The sequence below is a fragment of the Pollicipes pollicipes genome, unplaced genomic scaffold (genome assembly GCF_011947565.3).
Source record: "Pollicipes pollicipes isolate AB1234 unplaced genomic scaffold, Ppol_2.1 Scaffold_7097;HRSCAF=8413_pilon_pilon_pilon, whole genome shotgun sequence".
Taxonomy (NCBI): Eukaryota; Metazoa; Arthropoda; class Thecostraca; order Pollicipedomorpha; family Pollicipedidae; genus Pollicipes; species Pollicipes pollicipes.
The window spans coordinates 207,053-224,488 of NW_023597000.1; the positions used below are offsets into that span (position 1 = coordinate 207,053).

Here is a 17,436-nt window from a genome sequence, read left to right on the forward strand (position 1 = left end):
GACCCAGTGACCATTGGCCCCAAGCTTCAAACTCCCGCTGCTAAATAACGGCTACCTCACCGGGCAGAGTCGGAAGAGGAGCCGCCGCCGCCGCCGCCGCCGCCGCCGCCTCCGCCTCGCGAGCCCACGCCGCCTCGGCGCACGCCGACCCCGCCGCCGCCGCCGCCGCCGCCCGAGACCGTGGCCTGGCTGCCGTACGACAGCGCTCATGACGCCAGCCTGCCGGAGGCGACCCCGGTCACGAGCACGTTTGATCTGTACATCGACGGCGCCCGCTTCATACCGGATAATGCCATCTTCTGCAAGGTCGGCGGGCCATCGGTCACCTCCCGGCCTGGCCAAATGAAGCAGGATTTTCGCATGGCGCGGCGTTGCGAAACTGGTTTCCTTTAGGCCAGCTAAACGTGTGAGGCATGATATAGTTTTGTACGTCTCTGAAATGCAATGTGCCTCCGTCTGCTCAGATCTCCCGCGGTGCGGATACCACCATTACAACTTTGAACCGAGTCGTCTGATATTTACCTGGGCAAAATATGGTGGTTTCCACAGAGGCTGTTTGCGGTTGCATTGTCTTGATCTGCCTCGGTTCTGGAAAAAGCTGAGCCGACATCGTCATGATGTTCAAACACTATTTCCATCCCTCCTTCCCTCCCCTTAACTCCTTTTCATGGTATTACGTATCAAAGTGTCCGAAAATAGAAGCTTGCGATATGAAGGAAAATGACCTGTCTAAATAAATAATGGTTCTGCTTTAACTTTACACGACACTGCGCGCGTGTCTCCTGCCATCAGTCTCCAAAGTATCCAAAGCATCGCGCCCTTTTGTCAGGTAACCGGGCGTGTGTTCAACTTCAACCTTGGCGGGGAGGCGGAGAAGCTGGACGACATCCTGGCCTACCCGGTGCTCGGCTCCAACCACCGCTGTCCGAAGTTCACTTTCAAGATGACACTGAACAAGGACCGTGTCATCATCAACCCCGACATGGTCATCATGCTGAGGGTTTACTGCTACGAGGATCTCAACAGGTAATGGCAGATGCCAGCGCAGCGTCGAGATGTAATGCCCATTACGGGCCTCGTGATCTGCCCGCACGATGTGCACACAACCAAAGATTTATCTATCCTCCACCAATATTGGCTGGTCCTGTCCCTGGCGAGCAGCAAATTCCCGTCCACCATTTTGTAGGAATCTGGTTAGCTTTTGGGAGTGTATGACATGGCGTGTCTAAATCCCCAGTCGCACGACCGCAACGCTTTGATAAATCTCATCTCACATGCGTTGGTGGCCTTCGCCTAGCTTAAACACGTCACACCGGTATTGTTGGCGCATTGCAGTCGGCGGTGGCAACGTCCTAAGCTCTCACACAAGTCGACGATGAAAGCGGAACGTTTGAACGCCACTGATAAGCTCAGGCAGACTATTCACTTTGGCAGTACAGGCGGAAGATGTGACGTAAAACACGATGATAGCATGAGTAAAATATGCGACGTCAAAAATACACGTAGCATATGTGGTTTCGCTTAGCGTATGGTGGAAATGGCTTAGTTGCGCTCAGAAGTATAAAAGCATGTTTTGAGTTGCATAGGGTTAGAGGTATGTTTATACTTCACCCGACGCATCACGGCCATAATTGACGGCTAGTTGCGATGCATATTTGCTTATTCGATTAATATTAATAGCAATATATTCGTTGCTTATTCGACTGAGTCTGTTGGATTGTGGTTTTAAGTTTTACACGACTTTAACGTTAGCGAGCTAACCCGCATTTAACTTCACCTGGAGTGTGCGCATATATGATAGATATTGTTCCGGTTATCCATGACATACTTATTCCCGATATACACAAAAAGTGGTCTCCCCAAATTTAGCCGACTTTCTCCTCAAAGCTGGGGGCTGGAGCCTCCCCCCCCCCCCCCTCCTCCAAAAACATAAAAATAATAAGAGGGAGCTACACCCTGTTTAGCGCGGTAGTAAGTGTGCCACTTTCGCGGTCGCCTTCAGCGCTGACCTTGCGATACGTTGGTCACCGATGCCTTCCAGCTATAGATGCTGTCTCGGTTCTAGCCGTGACAGCGGTGCAGGCCTCTGTGACCTTTGCAGATAGCCAAGGTCGCACACAGACAGACGGTGCATACAGCGACCTTTGAAACCAGCCGCGCCGGTATCTTACCAGCCGGTCCAAAACGCTATCAACCAGGCCGAAATGTTCCGTGACAGTCGGGGAACATTTGGCCCGATGTCGTCGGTGAACGAAACAGGCGTCTAACCTGGCGCTGCTTACCTGACACGGATTGCTTTGGGCTGGCTGGATGTGTCGTTACATTGTGCGGCACAGAAATGATCCTCGGTGTTTTCTTCCGAGGTCCGCGGACTCCAAGAGGTGTTTGTGAGTGACAGAGCCTTGTGTTGACGTGAATACCACGCAGGAATGAGATAATTTCTGCACAATGAAATTTGATGTACTGTGGTATGTCCTGGTATCTGAGGCCTTATTTTCTGTCGAATATGACGTTCTGACGGATGGGCGCAGCACAACTGGCCACGTAGCGCGGAGGAACGTCACATGATTGACGACCATCGCCGTGCCACTAAATGAATATGTACTGCGTTTGACCGGCACGGTTTTGAATCATGTTCTGGTTAGTGGCGATGCTGTTTTATTTTTGCCATATAGACGTCCAATAGCATGAATCCATCCGTCTCTGCAGCCAGATGGTGGTGGTTGGCACGACTCTGGTCGGGCCGTTCGACTCGACCAAAGCCAAGCCGGTGCTGCGTGTTGGCGGCCACCAGCAGCGTATCCGGGTGGGCCTGCCCAGCTTCGAGGGCGGCGTCAGCAACCTGCTGCCGACGGACATGGACAGGAATCCTGTGATTCCGGGCCTCACGCTGCTGTACAGACTGCTCCCGCACACCGAGGTAACGGCCAGCGCCGGCGATCCGGGGCCTCACACTACTCTACAGGCTGCTCCCTCACACCTAGGTGACGCCCAGCTCCGGTAACCCGGGGCCTGCTGCTCCCTCCCACTGAGATGACGCCCAGCTCCGGTGACCCGGGGCCTGCTGCTCCCTCACGCCGAGGTGACGCCCAGCTCCGGTGATCCGGGGCCTCACACTGCTGCGCAGGCTGCCCCCTCACACCGGGGTGACGCCCAGCTCCGGTGGCCCGGGGCCTCAAGCTGCTGTACAGGCTGCTCCCTCACACCGAGGTGACGCCCAGCTCCGGTGACCCGGGGCCTGCTGCTCCCTCCCACCGAGGTGACGCCCAGCTCCGGTGACCCGGGGCCTGCTGCTCCCTCCCACTGAGATGACGCCCAGCTTCGGTGACCCGGGGCCTCACGCTGCTGTACAGGCTGCTCCCTCACACCGAGGTGACGCCCAGCTCCGGTGACCCGGGGCCTGCTGCTCCCTCACACCGAGGTGACGCCCAGCTCCGGTGACCCAGGCGACCGTGCTCCTTACTGGCGGAATCGTGGGTCTAAACATTGTGGGTGCGTGACGCCCTGGAAGTTGAGTGTGTGACGAAGACCACTTTTTTGAACGAATATTGGGCATGTCGTTGAGGTCATCGTGGGCTGCTCTGAGAAGCATGTCTTCGGGGAAGTTCACAAAGGAACTTCAGATCTGCTCTGGACGGTTGAACCATTGCCCCTCGCGGCTGGAACCTTCTGACGGGGATGTCAAGCACTGCTGTACTTACGGGGGTGTTAAGCGACACTAATGTCTTCTCGTTTATGGTGAGGTCTGTTTGTATTTGACGGGAGCGGTTGAAACCCGAAAGCGGCTTCAGTATGTGAGCCCGTTTGTTAGTGCTTAAACTATACTTTAATCTTTGTTATCGCCACGTCGTTATCACTTCTAATTGTCATATCTTCAACGCTTCATTCGCTTTCCGCACTGTCGAGACGGATGTTGGTACGACTCCCGCTAATGCGACACCGGATACGACAGAGGACAAGGTGTTGGACGAGAGGAGGACGAGACGGATGTTGGTACGACTCCCGCTAATGCGACACCAGATACGACAGAGGACAAGGTGTTGGACGAGAGGAGGACGAGACGGATGTTGGTACGACTCCCGCTAATGCGACACCAGATACGACAGAGGACAAGAGAAACAGGGTGAAATCATGATATAATCTGGCGCTTCTATCTTTTAGTAAAGTATTTGTGAAAAAATATTATATTCGCTGTTAGTAAACATGTCCCGAGTGGTTTGTATCGAGGATACGGGCTCGCAACACTAGTTACGCGAGATTTGTAGCGAATACCCTAAACCTACTGTCCAAGCCATACCACCCAGTTCAACGGATCGCCTCCACACTTTCACCAGAAAGGATTACGGAGGCCGACACGTGGCGAGGAATGCTGGGACACGGCCTCCCCGGGCGTCGGGCCGCTCTTTGTTGGCCAGCTGCGAGCTGACGTTTTCATGACCGGACTCGTGCCAAGTGCCGCTGGAAAACGAAGCCAGCGTGTTTTCCCCAAGCTGTGGATGCGACTACCTCCTCTATTTTGAACGATATCTCGTGGTCAGTCTCTCAGGCTCCTTCAGATCCAGTCGACTACTTACGTTTTTTTTTTCACTCTTGTGCATATCATGTCATGCCAGAAGCATAACATTTTCTGGTTCAGAATGAATGTATAACATCATCTGATGTCATCCCACGGCCTGCAAATGACCTCACCTCCAGCAAGCCTCGCACAAGCAGGGGCGCAGCTCAGCCCTTTTGATTCATGATATAGCAACTTTTGGGATACCTTGGCGTCAACTTCAGGGCCTTCAAGGACAAGAACATTCTAAATGTAGCCTTGGCCTCGGATTGCTTTGAACGTTGTCATGAGCACTGATAGCAGGCATTCTATATCACCTAATTTAACACTTCCCAAGCCCTCTAAGCAAAGCAATATGTTGCGTTTGCAGTGAAAATAATGTGTCATGATCTGTCAATGTTTTCAGCACAATTTAGCCCTGAAGACCTTCCAATGTGAGGTCGCATCTCGGTAACACGGCTTGGTTAGGGTGAGCTGCGAAGACCACCCCGCACTGGCCACTTGCCGTTGCGTGGCGTCACCCAGCGATGCAGGGCGGCGCGTAACAGAGAGGCGGCGCACCGTTGTGTAGCCAGTGAGACTCCGCGAGGCACCCCGTGCTGCAGCGTACGTGCGAGGCAGGACGGACTGCCGCTTCTCTGTAGGTGAAACTGGAACTCGAGGCAACTATCTCCGTCCATCGTAAGGTATTTCTGTGAAATACACCATTAACTTTCGCACCGATAGAACGGGTCGATGCAACCCCCTAATGTGTTTTTGAGGAAACCTCTCGGGCATGTCGTGCAATCACATCTAAATTTTCGCTAGCTTATGGAAGGTCTATTGCGTATGGCTTGACACCAAAAACTTGTTCCTATTTTTTCTGGTTTCGGTGCGGGGGGGGGGGCTTTTGAGGAACACGGCACGACGATCTCCGTCCTGAGCGGGCGGGCTGGCGACGACCGAGAATGCCGAGGAACGCGCGCGGCGGCCTACATTGCTACCTTAACGGAGCATTATCTTATAAATGTGTGCTTAAAACGCATTACAAGATACGTTATTGTTCTCAGAATTGAAAGGAACATGTCTGAATAAGTTTGGTGTCGCCCCAAGGCGTGGTCTTGTAGTTATGATGTAAAGTTAAAAAGGACTATTTTCTGGAACATATGACCTTTAACCTGTCATAATGGGGTTCATTATGAACCTAACATCATACAAACTACAACCAATCGCGAGATCTTTCTAAGACCTATCCACTGATATCTTCTGTTAAGCTCTATCCTCAGTACTTTAAAAACGTCAGGAGTCGCATCACCCCTCCCCTCCCCCCCCCCCCTATCAGGCCGTGTTACGATAAAACGTCGATTCAGGGCTAAGGTCAAATGCTATCTTGGTTAGATGAGGTCTGTTGTCGGAGCACCGGTGAGGAATGAATCTGACAGTGACCGTCTGATGCAAACTACTGCGGTAGTTTGTTTATAGCAACGTGCGCGAGATTTCGGCTGCTATACACTTTTTAAATTCCGTTCCGTTTCGCATCGCAGCTTAGCAAGAAGCGGCCAACGTGGTGCGGCTGTAGTTGTATTTCCAACGTAGGTGTCGTAAAGTTCATCACGATTTGCTGAATCGCTCGGGAAACATTCTTTGCAGATCTGGGAGGCCCCACACACCGCACTGGAGGGTGCAAATAATGTATTAATAACGGCTGTTATCGCCCATTTTACGTGTTGTTGCGTCACCAGTACCGGCTGAGCTGAATGGCTGGTTTTATCGTGTTCTGGAAATAAGTAGGAAACCTGCGCAATGAGTTGATATGGCTTTCCTTTCCGTGAAAATCGATACATGTGACAGCTACCATCGTTCCGCGTCTCGTGGTGGTCTTTTCTCGAAACACGTTTGCTAGCGACGGCCGTGGAACATGCTCATCATTTATTCATTTACTCGTGTTCGCAACACTGCCAACCTCAACATTGTATGCAATTTGGCTCCGTTTGAACTGATTTGGCACTGGACTTACGCGAATTGTGCATGCATATAATATACGACACAACTTCTCGCAATACACTATATGTACACGTGGTATTATATGGATACTCATGCAGGCACGAAAGCAGTTAAAAACAAAAAAAACGGACACTATGAAGAAGATTTGCTAGAACAAAAAAAGTAAGTACACACAATTTACAACCAAATATCTAAATGGCGCTGAGTTATTCCGACTGCCGAGGTAGGCGTTGCTACTGCGTTTATTTCCAAGCTTTGAGTCGCCGACATGGTATACTTCCAGGACGAAGCACGCACTCGATAGAGCGTAATTATTGAAAAGGCATTCACGTCCATACATTTATTGATTTATAGATAATACAGTACTAATAGCCTTATTCCTCGTAGAAAAACCAGGAGAATGGAGATATAGATGGGGTGATATTTTGGCAGTATGCCTTACCAAAACGAATCAGTGCTCTATTACTACTGATGCTCGTTTTGATAAGGGCATGTTGCTGAAATATGAACGCACCATATCTCTATCCTCCCAGTTTTTCTACGAGGAAAAAGGCTATTACTACTGTCTATATGCACAATCATCTATCATCTATATCATCCATATGCACAACGTTCCCTTCAAATGCACTTAACAGCTTGCATTTAAGATTTGTTGGTGATGCGGCTGCGGCAGCCACCAATGTTTGTTATATTTAACATCTATTGTAAATGGTGAAATGTACCTCATCCTTCCCACATCAGAGAGTTGAGCAGATCCACAGGTACGACAGGTCCTGTGGAGAAATGCACCCTAGTTCGAAGTCGGACCCAATTCGTTTCGATCACCCAGAACAACCAAAAAGTTAATTAACTGAAGGTGCTCGAAAAATGTGACATGCCGTGAAACAAAGCTGTCCTACCTTGCTGACACAGCGGCCTGTGTGTGCGGCGGAGCGCGGTGGCGGCGCTAGATTACGGATTGCGCTACTGACACAGCGATCTGACACAGCGACAGAGCGCGGTGGCGGCACCGGAGTACCAGTCGAGATACTGACACAGCGGCGTCTGTGTGTGCGGCAGGGCGCGGTGGCGGCGCCGGAGTACCAGTCGAGCTACTGACACAGCGGCGTCTGTGTGTGCGGCAGAGCGCGGTGGCGGCGCCGGAGTACGAGACGCGCTACTGACACAGCGGCGTCTGTGTGTGCGGCAGAGCGCGGTGGCGGCGCCGGAGTACGAGACGCGCTACTGACACAGCGGCGTCTGTGTGTGCGGCAGAGCGCGGTGGCGGCGCCGGTGTACCAGTCGAGACACTGACGCAGCGGCGTCTGTGTGTGCGGCAGAGCGCGGTGGCGGCTCCGGAGTACGAGACGCGTTACTACCACAGCGAGCCGTGCGAGCCGGGCGAGTCGGAAATCCGCCTGTTCCGGCACTACCTGAGCCGCGACACGGCCAGCATGACCGTTGGGGACTGGTGCCGCCAGTTGCAGGACCGCGAGCAGATGCCCCAGTACGTGGACGGGCCACATCTCCAGGTGAGGCTGTCGCCCTTAGACTGCCGCCGTGACGGGCGCCGCAGGGCGCGCTCACACCGCACGTCCAGGCCGCGCGGAGGCGGATCTCTGGTGTGGCCTTGGCATTTAGACAACAGATGGGCCCGACTGATGCATGACGCTGTGGTCTCGACGCCCCGAGATGAGGTGGCCCCTTCTGGATCGATCTCAGTCCTCGGATTTTCCAAACCCAAGATTCAGACCGGTTAGGGAGCAAAAATGGCTTGTTGTAATCCGCTCATGTTGATTAAACATGAATTGTGATAAGCCGCTTAGCCTTCAGCCGTCTTCTGACACTATGTCGCCATAACCTCGCGATAATATCCGCAGCAGCGGTAGAAAACCTGATCTTAAGCCTCATCGTGGAATCTCCCCGGTCCCGCAAGCCCGTGCATTGCTTTAAATGCTAGATTCCTTGTGAGTTTCTGCCCATTTATCATAAGACGAACTGACTAATCTCGCTTGCACAACAGTCATGGATGGAGAAAATGCTGGAGGCCAAGAAGGAAAAGGACAAGAAGTCGCCTGTGCCAGACCTCGACCTGCAGAAGTTTATACACTACGACATTCAAGTGGGCGTTAGCGTGCTACTGGAACAGGCATTCGGTCTCCCAGGTGAGGGATACAATAGCCATCCGGGTCCGAGCAGCCGCCCGGCGCTCACCATCCTCCTAAGTCGACCGCAATGCACTTCGTTGTACCCGACATAAATCCTTGAGTCTACATATGTATTTGCATGCCATTTGTGATTCATGTTCGGATGATCGCTTGGATTCACATGAAACCAGACCTCAAGATTGTTGGGATTGTCCATTTGTGGTGATATGCTCCGATATGTCCGACGAGATTTGGGAAGAGGCACAAGGTTGGGTTTTTCAGTGGCGCAGTAGTTCGGTCTGAATTCACTGCGGTCATTCTCAGAAAAATGATTCCAGGAACTGTGCTGGTGCTGAAACAGTTCAATGCGTCGGCCCTGAAATGAGCATTCAGTTGGCCTTCTGTGTTGCTAGGATTTGCTGAGGGGAGGGAGGGATGAAACTTTCTTCCGAGTGATCACAGCCTTGTTCTCCACCAGCTGATGGAAGCCCATTCCCTACTTTGGGGCAGGCCCTTTCCTTACATATGACGCCACGACCAGAGCCCATTCCCTACTCGGCCGAGCAGCGAAACAAGCGCATTTGGTTGCAAGTAAGCCGTCAGTACGGTCGCAGCAGCGCATGACAACGGTCGGTGCGCTATGAAGGTCTTGTGTGACCGGCAGATAGCCAGGTGGCGATCTGACGTGGAAGGTGCGGTCAATAATTATGCTTAGAGCTACAGATCACTTGCCAAAAACTGCTTTTGGAATAATATTCAAGCGCACCATTTCTGCGCTATATGTCTGTATGGGGTTGGATCAGCTGGTTCTACTTGTGCCCATATTTGGAATAAAGGTGTGCGCCATTGGCGTGTATTTATGACGCTGCTTCAGTGGGCGGAGCTTGAGCCGTAAGTCGCTGAGGAACTGGGCTCGAGCGGCACGAGGCTCTGGTACAAAAGGTGGTTTTCTTGTTTTCACACGCTTCTTGCCGAAAGTAGAGCTAAATTTATGCAGAGGTCTCCTAGGTTGAATTTATGCGAAATTTTACCGTATGATGAAAATGGACATTCATTGCTATCAACATCTCGTCAGCTCACATAAACACATCGAAGGAAAATTGTTCATAGAAAATGGAAAAGGAGAATTTTAGAAAAATTGTGTACTGTCTGCATTCACACTGGTCCCGAACTTGAACAATACACTTTTTACCCGTTGGAGACCGGTAACGCCCGATGTGATGGACAACCAAGTCCGTGCTAACACCTAAGAATGTCTCATGAGATATTTGAATCGAAACACAATTTATCTTGAGACATGCGTTTTTTAGGTGGTAGCTTATCGTATTAGCGGGCTTCCCTGGCTAATAATTGGTTGATATCGCATATAAGAGGGCAGCCATCAAAATTATTCGAGAACCGTCGTTTATATTAAAGATGTAGGCTTGTCAGCGACAAATGACTGGAGATGGTTGAAATGACATGCCCAAATGAAGAGATTTAAGGTACACAGGGTGCTGCCCAACAATAAAAACGCAAAAGGACTGTCATGTGTCATAACAACGTTGCGCACCTGGTTGTGCTTGCACCACGAAGGGCCTCCTTAATGAAGATCAAGGTATTTAACTACAGTTGAGGTTTGTTCTTGGTCAGTTTCAGTTAAAGAGAATGTCCCACACTTGAAGACATTGAAGTAAGCATCCGACATGGTGAAATAAGGCTACTTATAGCTATTGGTGCAGTTTTAAGGTGAAAAAGACTGCTCATGACAGCAAAATGTAGTTCATTTAGTAAGCATGCTCCTCAATACATAATTGTCTGTTTGCGTCAGGGAAGGTTTGTGTGACGTTGAGATGTTGCCACACTAGCCGTGCGAAGTTGCCACCTTTGCACCACTCGGTTGTAGTACTCCAAACTCGCCGAGAGATGGCAGTGGTAGTACCGGAAGTGTTCGCTCAACCAAATGTGTATCGGCCCTTTGTCGTGGTGTTCTTGCATATCTATCCGTGAGATTAAGATTTTTTATTGTATTCGCGTCCTTGGTTATGACGCTTTTTGGTAGTTATTTTATTAGAAGTCTCATCCCATAATAGCTGGCAATCATGTCCAAATTCCTATCTTATGCAGCACAAAACGTGATAGGTGACTGAAACTTGCACAATTTGCTCAACATTGGTTGTGAACGAATGGCCTAGGAAACGGTTGACGATGACATGACGTGTGAGTGCCCTAGATGTGAACATCGTGCACATGGACGCTAGATATGAATGGTTCGACGATGATATTTTTCCTGGCCTTGAACGCCGCATGACCTATAGGATGACATGATTTCATTGGCGTTGTTATGGAGTGATGTGTGCTGTGTGGCCTTGAAATAGTTCGCATAAAATGATCTGCACATCGGTGTGCGTAACTCAGAAGCTGGAGGGTTTTAGGCCTAAAGGACAGGGCTGTAATCTGTATCGAATAATCGCAAAAAATGTTGTCTCGGCTCAAAACACCACACAAATGTGAAAAACTCCCTTACAGACGAGCACCAATGAACTGCTTATTAACAGCTGGCTGACCGTGAGCCGAAGTGACAAATGAACGCCAATGATAGCGTGCTGTTAACGAACACCTGGTGAACAGATCAATCTTGCAGTAAATTGTCAATAAGTGTGTTTGGGGACTGAACATCCAGCGCTGTCGCGTCATTGCGTGATCTTTTTGCGATGTTCTCGCCGTATGGACTCCTCAGTTTACTCCTCAATGCTGACTGAAGGCATTGGTTTCACCGTGCGCATCGCTTGCGCACTCGCCAATGCCTGGGACACCCAGACGCCAGCCAAACTCCTGAGCTGAGCGTCAAAGTACAACTAAAAAACCTAAAACCTGCTTGAGCAGAAAACGCACTGCACGCGCTTTTGTGCATCGCTGATCTCCACGAACAAAGATGTGCCATAGTATTTCAGGAATGACAGGCTGACTGGGAGCAGCCACACTCATCCTTATGACGCTCCGTTGGGACTATCACTGTTCAGCAAAAGTGTTGACTTGCAAGAGACTTCAGTCGTAATTTTTTCTCCAAAAATGAGAACTTGCGTAGCGTAACGTAGGTCCCAACATGGCCTTGGTGAGCAAATCTCACAAGCTTACAGCAGAAGTCGCTCCGGTTAGCTTGGCAATACATATGCAACAAACTGCATGACTCGTCACTTGTGGCGCATCTCCCAGATTTTCAATTTTCGACAATTTCCATCTCGATTGCTCGATTACGGGGCCTGTATGCTTGAGTTTCGTTCAAAGGAATTGCACAAGATGTCTGCGGGTAACGTTATTTTCATTTACTTGGTATTACTTTCATGATCATTCATTTCGAGAGAGAGAGAGAGAGAGAGAGAGAGAGAGAGAGAGAGAGAGAGAGAGAGAGAGAGAGAGAGAGAGAGAGAGAGAGGGAGAGGGAGAGGGAGAGGGAAAGAGAGACAGAGAGAGAGGGAGAGAGAGAGGGAGAGAGAGAGAGAGGGAGAGAGAGAGGGAGAGAGAGAAATGTATATATATATATATATATATATATATATATACATATATATATATATATATATATATATATATATATATATATATATATATATATAAATTACCAATGACATGATAATTTGCAGTTACCTTGCCAAGAGGACTATGGTGCGGAACTTAAAACTTCAAAATGTTTCAGCTTTTATTTCCGTTGCAGCCTTTGAAGATTTTAAAACATGTTTGTAAAGACGTATGCGTTATTACATTTGTGGTTTGTTGCTTATAAGCTAGGGAATGCTTGTGCGACAGTTATGCCACCTGGTACTATAGTAACGAAACTTTTCGAAGCTTTTAAAAAGGTTCGTTTGCATGTCTAACGCATACGCGACATATTCTGACTGACTGACTATATTCTGGCTGCGGCCGTGGAAAAAGGCATGCATTATCTCGAGAGCACACTTATTTATAAATGGTCCAGTCCACGTCTCGTTCCACACGGCACCGATGTTAACAGAGATTGTGTGGCCCGGCATGCAACGTCTTCGACAGTTTTACACGGTTTCCAGGCCGGGTATTATCCGATGATCCGAGTGAACTAAACGCGTTAACTAAACACCCAAATGACTGTAACTAAAGGAGACTTGTGTCGTCGTGTAAACCCACTCTGATTTCGATAAACGTCTTTTGATTATTGAATGCGAATGGTATCGTATGAGCCCAATTATTTACATGCCAATTTTCCAGTGCATGCTAAAACTCCTATTAAAACATCCTGCAGATTTTTTCATGTTTCAGCACTGTGGTGCTTTATGAGCGTGGCTAACAGCCGTTTTCACGAATTATTTCGATGCAAAACATTAAAGAGATTTAGTGTTTACTCTTGACAGCACACATTTTGTCAGTGGTTTTAGCTAGACATATATTGTTGAGATTTCAAAAATATGTTTGTGAAGACTTACAACTGGATAAAATTGTGGCTGGGCGATTGTAACCAAGACCGTGTCTTTATGGGGATGTATGATACCAGATATCCATCCTTTCGAAATTTTAGAAACTGTTGAAACATTTGGTGGCAAGTCTGACGCAGACGCAACAACACAAGCTCACATATACTGGTTTCATCCCTGTTCATAGGCATGCGGTACTTCAGTGCTTACATACCTCAATATGATGCACCTTGAATGATCTTCAAGCCTGCCTTGTTTCACACCGACCGATGTCAACAATAATGACGCAGCCAGGCATCTAACACCCTGGCCAGATTCACATGGCTGGCTGCCAGGCCTGGTATTTTCCTGGAATTTAGGTGAAGTAAAGGCATGCACTGAATAAAAAGTGCCGTTAAGGAGTCTCGTTTCATATAATTAACTTGTTGTGCGTTGAATATACGTGTTTTGTTGAAAGAATTAAATACTTTCATTCGTTGAAAACTTTCCAGCGCGATTGATTTATCGTGAATACGGCTTGTATGTGAAAGTTTCTTTAGTTGCACCGCCACATATATATATATATATATATATATATATATATATATATATATATATATATATATATATACGCATATATGATGTGTGTGCATTCTGACGAAGCGACTTAAGACTGCCAAACGCGCACATTGGCAACGACAGAAAAGCGTATCCAGTTAGTTTTGTTTTTGTTTACTACAGAACAAGGTCTCAAGATTGGTGAATGGCAGGGCAAAGAAAGATGATATTCAGAGGACTATGTATGGTAAAATAGTAAAAGAACAACAACCATCAGGTGTTGTAGGTGTTACGGAATGATTTAGCTTTTCAGAAATTTGGTAAATTTATACGACACAATTCACGTCCCAGCGTAATCCGTGAAAATGCTTTGTGAGATACCGAATGAGCTGCTTATGAAATGAGGAGTTGAGTTACTAAGATAAGACAAGTCATGGCATAATAATGCCGTGTGGTGTTGAAGCGGAATATTTCACGATAGATGGCAAAATAAAAACTGGTCTTATCGTTTTAAGACATATTACCACTATATAATGCATATATTATCATTGGTGTTTTCACAACAATAATATAAGTATGTACTATTAAACCAATATCATCCAACGAAGTCTGAATTTGTGTTGATGATAGGCATGCTACCAAGAGTAATCTAGAGACCAAAAAAATATGCCACCGGCCCACTCTACATTTAATAACAACATAGTTATTGATTGTAAACAATGTGTGAACTTCAAAAGCGATGCCATATCTGTGCGGTTTGGAAATAGCAAATGGTTCAATAGCTCGCGAATAGATCGAAACACTTCATAATGCATCCGTGTAAATAAATGACTCCGATACTTTTGTATACATATTCATGTCCATTCGAGAGTTTTGGCCGCACTTATGAACTGACACTGGCGCGTGGGCTTAACTAGCGACAAGGTTGTGTTAAGCTGGTTGGGCCTACAAGAGTAGACATGCGTGACGACGACTCAATAATTTGACCTGAGTTTGTCCAGTCTTGCAGGGATGCAGGAGCCTTATTAACTTAAGTACAACAATCTGTCACTGTGCATGGCTTTGTGGTGAGCCAAATGCAACCCTTAGCTTTAGCTGCCCATTGCCCTCTTTTAATGAATGCTGCTTTGTCTAGCATGCAAATAGGTCAATTTCCTTCGCTGGTGTTCGTATGTTTTGTGTTTCTTAGCTGGGTGTACAGTGATTTGTTTGTTTGAAATGTGAATGACTGTGAAGTACGGCTTTGTTGTTGCTGAACTTGGCATGGAGCCTGGTCATGGATGACTGAGTGACGAATGGAGTTATGCCACTGCAATATGATATTATGCGAAAGTATAGGAACTACGGTTTGACATTTGATGTATACTTTCTAACGTAATGATTTTATTCATCCAGATGAGGTCGGCTCGCCTGAATCGCCTAGAAAAACAAAAAAGGCTAGGTGGCTCTCTGTAGGCGCAACTATCAGCCTTTGCCAATAGGTTATTTGGTTGGAGCGCCCCTATTCCGACAGCCGATCCGGCGGTCGGGTTGGGCGCTCGCTGATTGGCGCGGGATGACCTGCGACCGACCGGTGGCAGCGATCCAGCTAAAGGCCAGGTGACGTCAGAACCTCAGGACGAGTCGTGTCGTGCACAGTGGCAGGTGACGCCAGGACCTCAGCACGAGTCGTGTCGTGCACAGTGGCAGGTGACGCCAGGACCTCAGCACGAGCCGTGTCGTGCACAGTGGCAGGTGACGCCAGGACCTCAGCACGAGCCGTGTCGTGCACAGTGGCAGGTGACACCAGGACCTCAGCACGAGCCGTGTCGTGCACAGTGGCAGGTGACGCCAGGACCTCAGCACGAGTCGTGTCGAGCGCAGCGACAGGGACGTCAGGACCTCAGGACGAGTCGTGTCGAGCGCAGCGACAGGGACGTCGGGACCTCAGGACGAGTCGTGTCGAGAGCAGCGACAGGGACGTCAGGACCTCAGGACGAGTCGTGTCGAGCGCAGCGACAGGGACGTCAGGACCTCAGGACGAGTCGTGTCGAGCGCAGCGACAGGGACGTCAGGACCTCAGGACGAGTCGTGTCGAGAGCAGCGACAGGTGACGCCAGGGCCTCAGGACGAGTCGTGTCGAGCGCAGCGACAGGGACGTCAGGACCTCAGCACGAGTCGTGTCGAGAGCAGCGACAGGTGACGCCAGGGCCTCAGGACGAGCCGTACCGAACACTGCGGCCCGGGAATAGCAGGATTGCATGGTAGGGTCGGGGCTCACTTAACGAGTAGCGCTTAGTAGGGGTACTGATCTTCCAAAGCCATCCGATCAAGAAGGTTCGGACTAAGTCTTTAAACACAGTTGTAAAAATCAAAACGATATCCGATTGTGTCTCTGGCTGTATTTGTTGCAGTGCAGTGCTGCCTGAAATGAGGTCAGGTTGGTTATAGATAGATGGAATGGGACTTAGCACACAGGTTTGGAGCCTGTTTGTTTTTTTGTCTTCCGTCACTAACGAGCATGCTTTCTCTCCGCCGCTGCAAGACCAATCTAACCTTTATTTAGAGAAGGAATAATCCCGTCGCGGTGGCCGTAGCGATTTACAACAGCCGTTTCTGTTCAGTTCTGTGGCTGGGAAAATCCAGGGCCCTTTAGTTCTAGCGCAATAATGTATCGTGTCCAAATTTGACGCTGCTGACGGAGATGTGACGTGAGTGGCAGTCGCAAACGTGACCATTATCTTAGCATGGGGGACACGAAATTTCCAACTCGCCAAACATTGCCGACTGGCGGTCAGAATCCGTGCCGTGGTGTCGGCGGCTACCTGACGTCGCAAACGTCGGGTAGCCGACACCACGGTATGGCGGGACGCGATGAGCAGACTTCGGTTCGGAAAGAATGGAAAATCGCACCGACAGAAGCGCACATCAAAGCGTGCTATCGCGCAAAAGTCACGGAATCGTCCGTTGGGGCGCCCTTCAGGCGTAACGTCGGATCTCATCACGCGGTGAGAGAATCACGTCAAACCAACTACACCGCGCAGGGCAATGCGCCCTCTAAAGATCTCGCAGTCAGGCCAGCACTGTCCAACACACAGCGCCGCCAGCAAGCGATTGTGGGAGCTACCGGCGGTGCGTGTATCTAAGTCTGTCTCGAATTCAACACGCTACTGCCTAAGTCGAGCTAGATAGGACTACGGAAATAGTTCAACATTATGCAGGTTCACCTTGCCCAAAATCCACCAAAAATATTGCTGTACTTTACAGTACTTGAGCCGCATGCTCAGAATACATAATTCAGGCGACTGCACCAACTCCGTTGACACAAAATGTCGTGTGTTCGCTGACGTTCAGTCGACCGCATGTACGTAAATCTTGACGTGAGGGTAGCCCGCCACCTCGAAGGTTAAGCTGGTATTAACAATAAATATCCTAGGTCTGATATACCGTGCGTGAGTTGCATCAGGCGAGCCTTTCCAATGATTGCGTGGTGTGGCGATGCGACTTTGGCGACACGCATTGTGCTAAAGGCTGGATAGCAACAAGGAGGCATTGCGGTTTGCTGCGTTCTTGCTCATTCGCATCAAGAGCGTGCTGGTATCACGAGCAGCAATGCATCATCAGAGCAGGTATTCCCAGCAGGAAGTATTGGACAATGTGCTGTCTGCGCAATGCTGGTGAACTGGAAACATTGTTTATGGCAAATTTTACTAGTATGGGTTCAGATTTCTTATGCTAACAGCACTTACATTTGCACATATCAGGAAGTACGGCTGAACGACGTTGTCGAGCAAACACTGGTCATTGCCAATACTCAACAGTTCAACCTGAC

General features: G+C 49.1%; 1 protein-coding gene across 1 annotated transcript in view; it reads left to right on the forward strand.

The window, feature by feature from the left end:
• The window catches only part of LOC119108940 (uncharacterized), a 73,294-nt gene that overhangs the window by 47,606 nt on the left and 8,252 nt on the right, over positions 1 to 17,436 (forward strand). The window contains exons 13-17 of the mRNA XM_037232481.1: positions 68 to 306; positions 830 to 1,026; positions 2,710 to 2,920; positions 7,858 to 8,049; positions 8,541 to 8,682. Of these exons, the coding sequence (XP_037088376.1) occupies positions 68 to 306; positions 830 to 1,026; positions 2,710 to 2,920; positions 7,858 to 8,049; positions 8,541 to 8,682 (981 nt within the window). The remainder of the gene's footprint in view (positions 1 to 67; positions 307 to 829; positions 1,027 to 2,709; positions 2,921 to 7,857; positions 8,050 to 8,540; positions 8,683 to 17,436) is intronic.